The sequence below is a fragment of the Akebia trifoliata genome, chromosome 6, assembly GCF_017979445.1.
Source record: "Akebia trifoliata isolate Shusen 1 chromosome 6, ASM1797944v1, whole genome shotgun sequence".
NCBI lineage: Eukaryota > Viridiplantae > Streptophyta > Magnoliopsida > Ranunculales > Lardizabalaceae > Akebia > Akebia trifoliata.
Window position 1 is genome coordinate 176,983 of NC_141380.1, and position 9,352 is coordinate 186,334.

General features: G+C 35.2%; 1 protein-coding gene across 1 annotated transcript; it reads left to right on the plus strand.

Annotated features, from left to right (window-relative positions):
• The first annotated feature begins 494 nt into the window (after positions 1-494).
• LOC147399333 (import inner membrane translocase subunit) lies at positions 495-6,420 on the plus strand. Its single transcript, XM_086444642.1, has 3 exons — positions 495-1,420; positions 4,550-4,822; positions 5,927-6,420. Exons 1-3 carry the CDS (start codon positions 698-700, stop codon positions 6,191-6,193), a joined length of 1,263 nt encoding a protein of 420 aa, XP_086300768.1. The 5' UTR covers positions 495-697; the 3' UTR covers positions 6,194-6,420.
• The last annotated feature ends 2,932 nt before the right edge of the window (positions 6,421-9,352 follow it).

The following is a 9,352-nucleotide window of genomic DNA, read 5'->3' on the forward strand; positions in this document are numbered from 1 at the left end:
GAGTCATATCTGATGTGTATAACGACTGCTTTTTTCTCCAAGTATAGATGCCCTTCAAAGCCCCAGTATTTGATCAATTTTATGCCAAATGTTGAGCCGTAGACTTTAGAACTATCTAATGGTTCAAAAACAGGCAATTTGATTGAATGGTTATGATCATCCCATGTATGAGTTTAGGTTGAATCCCAACGGTTGGATGGTGTAGGGAAATGAATATAAGATAATGTAATTCGTCTCAAAAGTACAAATGCCTCCACAGTCCATACTCATATTTAAAGGAATTAGTTTCATTAAATGAATATAATATTCATAATGTAATTCGTCTCAAATATGTAAATAATTAACTACAAGCAAGTTGCATCAAACAGTGCAAGTTTTCTCCATCTGAATCTGATGCGAGACTTACAAGTCACGTGAGTGAGTAACGGTTTTTTAAGGACCAATGAACCGGAAAAACCCGGTTATTCAAGTGAACCAGCAGAAACGCAAACGTGAACCAGAGCGTAAAGTCCCAGAGAGCTTATGTAATTTATTGAAGATGCAAGGAAGAAAACTCAGCAAACGTGGAAGTAAAATTATAATGGTAACGAGCCGAATAACTGGAAGAAAACAAAGCCAACTTCTTTTTTTCTGATTTTCAACCTTTTGCCATCTCTACTCTCCGCTGAATTTTTTTTATTTTGTTTTTTTGTTTTAAATGGCGAAACCCTCTGGAGCTCTTCGGAATTTACAAGTCAATCGAATTCTTTCAGAATCTGTATCACAAAACGGTATTTTCTCTTACATATTTTCTACACATCGCACTTCATACAGTCCTTCCATTCAGAATTCCCTTAGACAACACTCTTCTTCCATTTTTCCTTCTGGGTTTTCAAATTCAAGAAATTTAACCTCAGAGATCCATTCAAAGCTGTCTTTCCATGAGATTTCTTTCAAACCCGCATCCCCAAATTTCCGTTTTTCTTCAAATTTCACACAAAAACAACATTTACCTACTCCATTTGTTGGAAATTCGAAACTTAATGGGGCTTTTCCGTCTGGGTTTTCAAATTCTAGACGTTTAAGTCCCCAAATATCTCCCAAGATTTCGGCGCTCTCTTCTAGAGGATTAGGGTTTAGGTATATATCTTTCAAGAGTTCAGATACTTCTAAACTCAATGGGAATTTCACGAAAACGTTAGTTAATAAGCCATTATCGGCTGCTCGATCAGCATTGGCGAGGTACCGTGAGGCTGTTGGGCTACAAATTGAGGCGTTTTGGAAGAGGAATTATCTGGTGCTAGTGGGGGCCGTAGGAGTTGGTGTCTGCATCGTGTTATGGAGAATAATGTTTGGAATTGCAAGTACTTTTGTTGGGTTCTCAGAAGGCATGGCGAAGTATGGGTTTCTTGGTTTGTCGTCCGCCATTGTCACTTTTGCTGTGAGTTTGCCTTTTCCAAAATTTCTTTCTTTTTTTATTTTTATTTTTTATATGAATATATTTGACTTCATGCTTACTCTGTTGCTTAGTTGTTTCTAACAATAAATGGTGAATCCATTAATTTTTAGGATAAGGCTTCTTTCATATTGCATTTGCGGTTTGCTAATGATACCATCATTCTTTTGGATGTTGCCTCAGAAGATCAGTGTCAGGTTTGTGAATTAATCAGGCAAAAACCAAACCTTTGGCATTGGATGGGGAGGAGGTTGTAGGCTGCTTGGGATGCTCTATGGGAAGCTCCCTTGTTACATTGGCATTCCGTTAGGAGCATCTTATAAAGTGAAACTGATTTGGGTTCCCATTGTTTAAAGAATGGAGAGAAGATTAGCGGCTTGGAAGAAGAGTTATTTACCCAAAGGTGGGTTGTTTGACTTTGATCGGTCTGGTTTACCTATTTACTTCATATCTTCATATTCTATTCCAATATCAGTAGCCAACCACATAGACAAGCTTTTGAGGGTTTTCGTGGTAGGATGGGAAAAACAATTGCAAGTTCCATTTGGTAGCTTGGCAGCATGTGTGCTCACCCAAAACTCCAGGAAGTTTGTGCTTCGACCTCTCAAAGACATGGACATGGCCTAGTTAGGAAAATTGCCCCAGAGATATGGGAAAAAAGGGAAGGCCATGGAGAAATGTTATGGATAACAAATTTTGTTCCGGCAATTTTGGTTGTTTCTCAAATATTCTTGAACTTCCTACTGGTTTGGGATTTGGAAAGACATAATTTAAACATGTTTTGTGGAGTTATCTTCTTTAAGCATGGTTTGTGTACTTCCATAAGATTTTGGGACAATCTTTGGTGTGGTGAAATTCCATTATGTTTGTATATCCATTCATATATGCTCCATCCAATTGTAAAAAAGCTGTGATTAGTACTGATAAAAAAAAGCTGTGATTAGTCATTGTATGATGAGGGTCTTGGAAGACTTGGATTGAGGAGAAATATGATCAATTGGGAATTTAGATCCTAGTGTCGCTTGTCAAAAGAATCAATGCATTAACTACTAATTCTTCAAACATAATGCGAGAATTTGGAGCTAGAATTCAAATTCCTCCAAATGCTGAGGTTTTTTGTATGTTCTATAAGCACGTCTAGTATGGCAATATGGTTGGTGATCTTTTCTAGTGGAAGTTTTATGGGAGCTCCCATGTATGTCTAAGGTGGTCTTCTTTAAAAGACAATCATTTTAGATAAGATATTAACAGTGGATTATTTGATCTATAAATCCTAAACATTGTGTATCTTGTTAGAGAAGCAGAAGAAACAATGGATCATTTTCCTTTTCATTGCCCATTCTCATGGAAGATCTTGGGTTTCCTTCTTCCAAGTATTTGTCTTCTCATGGCTGCTGCCTATGAGTGTAAGAATATAGTTCAAATCTTGGTTTGTTTCAGCCTTATCCTTCTGTCCTTTTATTTCTTGTACTGTTGTCTATTTGAGAAGAACACAATGACTGCATCTTTGAAAACAAGGAAAGGTTGCTGAAATCCGTGATGCTGAAGATTAAGCCTTTTTTCTTCTTTTTTTATCTTTGGTAATCCATTTTAAGCAATTGCTTTTTTGTAATTATAAGTTTACCAAAAGAGAAATTCAATCCTATGAGATCAAGGAAATCTACCAAGGGTTAAATAAAATAAACAACTCTATCCTACACTGTTAATGAGAAGATGCTATCTGAATTTAAAGTGCCCTTATAGGAGATCTCTTGGTTACACAATTTGGTGATTTTGTATTTCAGTAGGAGAATTTAGTTCCTTTCTAATCTTGCTTACATGTTGGCTGATCAGGATTTGTGAGTTACTCTCTAAGCATTTCCGCTTCTTGTAAGCATTTTTGTCCTCTTTATTAAAATTTATCATCTTACCAATCTTTAAAAAAATAGATAAAAATAAATGTTAGGATTTCATGTTAATAGAGAAAATTTGGTCATATCGGCATTGAACTTGCAAGCTTTGAGAGATTTTTGGTGTGATGCATTTATATTTCATATAATTTTTTGTTGGTGTTGATGGTGGTTAGTTTTTTCCCCCATCTCTCCTTTAATATTAATGATGGTGGTATAATTTCACTAAAGTAATATGAACTATTTTTATAACTTTTGGAAACTATTTAACATAACAACATAGTTTAAAATGACAAAAAAAAGTAAAGATCATCTATCACAGGCGCATAGTCATTTTTTTTTTCAATAAGTATGATATATTTCAAAGAGAAAAAGCAGAATACATAAAAAGTTCTTTCGTTCCATCTAAAGAACAAGAGAAAGCAGAAAACACAAGGAGGCCGAGGAAGCCTCATAAAGAACAATAGAGAAGAAGAGCAAACAACATCAATGGTTACATAAAGAGTTCCATCTGAAAACAAAATCATCGAACCAAGTCCCCACGAACTCTATATTTTGTTTGGACCATAGGTACAAGAAGCCCAAGATCTCCAAAAAACCTGCATAAGAGCTTCTAATCTTGCCATTGAACACCCTGTTATTTCTCTCGTTCCAAATCCCCCAAGCAATAGCCGAAGGTAGCATAGCCCACAGGTAACGTTTTCTGGTGTGAAGGACATTACTGGTCCACTCTTCCAACAATGAGGAAAACTTACGAGGAAATACCCAAGTCATACCAAGTACTAACACTTCCCCTCAAGTTGGAGCGATTTTTCCTATTTTTGTTCAAGGTAGATCTTCTCGACCTCTTAGTATGCATTTTTCTTTGGCTTTAATGAAATTTTACACATGGAAAAAAGAAACGAAAAAAAGATTGGTCTGATCTGATCCGATGAGATTGCAATTAGTCTATTAATATCTTTTCTGAATCTATTCCTTTTGACTGGCTAGAAAATTCAGATAGTTCACATGGTTATTCTATGGTTTTGATGGCCTAGGGATCCCTTTGTTTGACCATTTTTTTACCAAGGAGTTTTTGATGTGCCACATGTCCTAATATTTTGTTTTGCATATATCGATTATAATCTTCTCTTGATGATTCCTTTGGATTAATTATTTCTACCAGATGCTCGTGCCTTGATCTTTTATCAAAGTTGAGTTATTGTATTGTTCTTGTTATTTTAAGGGTCTCTACGTTCGGTCAAGATTCACTATCAATCCTGATAGGGTTTACAGAATTGCCATGAGGAAGTTGAACACATCAGCAGGGATTCTTGAGATCATGGGTGCTCCTCTATCTGGGACGGACTTGAGAGCTTATGTTATGTCTGGAGGTGGGCTTAGGTTGAAGAACTTCAAGCTGAAACTTGGGGGCAAGCGATGTTTCCTAATTTTTCCTGTACGAGGCTCTGAAAGAAAAGGCCTTGTAAGCGTTGAAGTAAAGAAGCAAAAGGGCCAGGTTTGATTCATCCTCTATTTTAGTTGTTCTATTTTCATTGAAGGAAAGATTTATTTTTCAAAAAACTACCTGGCGTTGTTCTATGGTAGTTTTCACTTGATTTTTCTGCCATGCTGTTTGTATTGGAACACTTCCTGGTTTCTACGGAGTCTTAAGCTACCCTGGTCCTATGGTTTGCCAGTTTTCGTTGTCAAGTTACACTGAAACCAAGCTATTGACTGCATAAGTGATCCACTTGGTGCACATGCTGGGGTTGGAAGTGGAACCTACCAATCTGATTGGTCGAGAAGAACTACTGGGTAAAAATTGACCCTACCTGACTATAAACTTTACTGGATCTTTCCAATGTGTTTTGATTGTTCAAAAGGGGAATTAGATTTGATGGTTAAGATTATTCAATTGGATAAATTTTCCCTTGAAGACTTCTCTTGTGGAACATATTGAATGGCACCCAATGAACGTCGGTTTTTTCTTCCCATATGCCAGCCATATCACTGTGCGACCATTGGTCCAATGTCCGATATGCACTTTAAGCAATCCTGATCCTTTGTTGAATAGCCAATCCAATTCCATATCAGTTGAAGTAAAAGCAAGATCTGCGTTTACATTAGGTCATAGACTGTCTTGATTGACTAGGCTGTGAAACTTTTTGTATTGCCAAAGTGAACTTGACGATGCAAATCATCCACCTTTTTCATTTTTGAATTTTTTTCCTTTTAGTTAATAAAATAATCATTGTTTTCACTTCTTTATTTTTTTTACCCTAAATTGCTTTGTAGAAAACATAGATCTGAATGTTAATCAATGTGGAACAATTGTCTCTTGTATGACTTAGTTCCATTTTTTTTTACTTCTGTATCTCTTAATAGTACATTTATTTGCTATGTACTATCAAGGGAAGATCACAAGGCTTTTTTTAGTAAATCTTAAAACCATTACCATTTTATTACCGTATTTTTTGTGTGGAGCCTTTTAACAAAAGGTTCTAAATAGGGTGGCTACTTGGATAGCCTTTCCATGTTTCTTCAATCTTTCTAGGTAGGGTGAGAGGGCCAGCAGAACCTTTTTTGATCTTAATGACAAAAGAGACATTGCTGTGTGCAGTATGACATGAAGCTACTTGCGGTTGATATTCCAATGACAGCAGGACCAGATCAGCGATTTTTCTTGATTGGGGATGAAGAAGAGTACAAGGTAGGGGGTGGATTAATATCAGAACTTAGAGATCCCATAGTGAAAGCAATGGCAGCAGAGAAGGAGTTTGAAGCTCTTGATCAAAAGGAGGACGATGAAGATGCTGAAAGAGAACTTAAGGAGGCAGAAAGAAAGGACCTCGAAGAGATCGAAAAGCTGGAGAAAGGTAGTCCATAGTAGCTGTTTCTTAGGTGTCCTTTTTTCAGTTCTTTTAATCTGCCGCTTGAAGGAAAAGGGAACTGACGAGGTTTTGTCCATTTGAGTGATGGAACCTCAAAGCTGAGGGATTTTTCATCTGCATCATTGAGTTTTTAACTAGTTTTCTTTACTTTATAAGATTATTATTGCCTTATTTTGCGTATGCAGTAGAAAATCTCTTTAATAAATTTGGGTTCTTTGTTTAACTGACATGAGTGGAAAAGTTGGATAATATATTTTACAGCGGCCAAGTCATGCCATGTATAGGAGGTACCCAAGGCAAGTGTTAGGTGATTCAGCTAGTCTCAAAGAATGACTCACCTCGGTCAGTGTATCCGATCTGGAAACTAACACCTGGCCAATCCATTGTGTTGCCTTGCTAATTTTATAGCTGGCTGGGAAAATTAATTGGGTCTATTTCAAAATTCTCAATTATACGAGAACAAAGAGTATCAATAGAATTCAATTAGAAAGAATGCCAATCTGCTATGAAATAGGCCGACTTAAGTTACAGAGGAGGCATTTTTTTCTGGATGACACATGAAAATCTGAAAGGGGATAGATATACTTAGTTGAGGCCATGAGGCCATGTAAATGAGAACTTGATTTAACTGTTCTTTCCAAAGGGAATAAATACAAATAATAATTGGTTTTTTGTGATATCAATTTCATTGATTTCATAGTCCAGTATATTAAATAAATAAGTTTGTCTAGCCTTACTAACTTAGTAAGACTTGAAATCTTACTTGTGGCATACAAAAACATGATCTGATCAATAAAATTCTATCAACTTTGAAAAAAAAAACTTACAAAAGGCTATTTTTCAGTGTTAAATTTTAATTTTAAATTTGTTGTTTGGTAGGAGTTCGGTAGGCATCCATTTTCAAAACCATGGATGAAATCCAATTTTATTTATTTATTTATTTATTTGAATTATTATTATTTTTTGGATCTGAGTCTTTCCATGAAATCTAGAGGACTGTGGTGTTAAATCCATTGAGCTCAACTTGAATCATACTAAGGAAAGTGATGCTCTAAATAAATTTGTAGTCACTTCAATTAGAAATAGAAGCTCTTACAAGGTCTACTCAAACCATTTACATGAAATTTTCACAAGTCCTAACTAATTTTTTCTGCTAATAGAAATGGTTGGTCATGGGACCTAAATCTTAAAAATAGCTTGAAATAACAATTGGATAAGAAAAGATGTAGTACACAACCGTGATGGGTTAGGAATGGTTTTTAGGAATCTGTGAGCAGATAGATTGAACCAATAATTAATTTCAATTTTCATAGGTACCCAGCTAAGTGCTTAAAAGTGAGGTTAAAAAGTTTTTAAAGACTAGTTGATTAAAGTGCCAACGGATCTGGAAATTCACTATTAGTTAACCATTAACATCATCTGCACCTTATAAACTCATCTTCCAAAGTACACAGCTGAGTAGAGGAGAAATTCAATTCATACTACGACCACCACCGATGACGACTAACATTGATAATTTCCTGGTGTTTCAAGTGTACCAAAAAGAAGTCGCCACCCCCACAGAGGTTGTAACATTTATAGTTCCTCATTACAGATTGATGAGACTGAGGAAGACAATCCTAGTAACTCATCCAGTTTATCAATAGTATTTTAACGAGTGCTGATTTTCTAACACTAGAAAGTCTTCACTCAATCAATACTCAGCTGATGTGGCACGGACATGGAGCAATTGATATTTTTTTTCTCAGGATACACAACTTCACATCTCCATAAAAATGAGGAGTTGTGTATCCCGAGGAAAAATCTCTATGATTCTGTGTTTGTATCATGTCATCTTCATCTAAGTATTGACCAAGTGAAGACTTTCTTGTTAGAAAATCATTATTCTATTTTAATCTATCAACTAAAATTCCTATTGAGTTGGAAAAATATGTACTGAAAATACTAATTCAATATATATAATTTTACTGATTCACAGTTGTATTGTATCTCTATCTCTCTTAACTCACGAACAAAGATAATTTATGGTGAAACATGTCATCCATTTTTTAGAATTATTTATTTTTACCATTTATATGCACAAAATTCATTGCTTCTAATCCAAGCAACAAAGATGATATTTTTATGGGAACGACAAATTCTTTACATTTTTTTTTTTTTTTTTTTTAAAAGTGGAAAATTCAATGACCATTGGCCGACTGAGGTCCTTCTCGGTAGGTGGCCATGGTGGATATTTTGGGTGGCTATTTTCTTACTTCCATGTAGTCTTAAAGAAACAGAGAATATAAAAAAGTGCAAATCTATAATATATCTCCAACAATCTCTATGGCTAAACATCATGTGCATCTACATTTTTGCCAATGGACTTATCGTATGAGCGAGCCCGGCCTATAATAAAATGGGCCTAGCTTAGCCTGATAACTAAATGGGTTACTTTTTGAAACCCAATCCCAACATTTGTGTTTATGTTTTCCTAGTTGGACTACAAAAATATTTAGTTTGTTGGAAAAAATTAGAAACATAATTCCTTTTATATTCATATATACATAATGGTGGATTTCACTTTGCAATAGTTTGGAAGGAAGATAAACGTCCCACTTTAACTGCACCACTCCAACTATAGTTGAGTGAGGTACACACTACGCATTTTATTGTTTTTCATCTTCACCCTTTTCAATTTTATTATCTTTCTCTCCTCTAATTTTCAATAATATCATATAAATTGTACTATCTTTTATCTTTTATCATTTTTTCAATAATATCTCTTTAAATTTATTATTTTTCCTCTTTTAATCCCCAAGGAGGATGTAAGCCTGAGGGAACTCTAGTTTACTCATAAAAGACATTATTATTTTCTGTACAGGTTGTGTGGTCCAATAGCCTTTTGATATATGAATTTCATAGAAATTAATGTTCCATATTAATTTATGTAAAAGGTGCGTTGAGAAGAATATGGATTTGGGCTTAATACAAAGGCCCAAGATCAGTTTGGAATCAAGTTGAGGGGGACACTTTATTTTCTTCATCATCTTTTTTTTTTCCGTTTTCAGTGTGGGCCAGCATGATCTGAGACCTGTGGGAGGGCTGAAGCATTAAGATCAGTTCTTACCCACTAAAAAGGATTTATATTCTCTTAATTAGAACTTAGTATATAT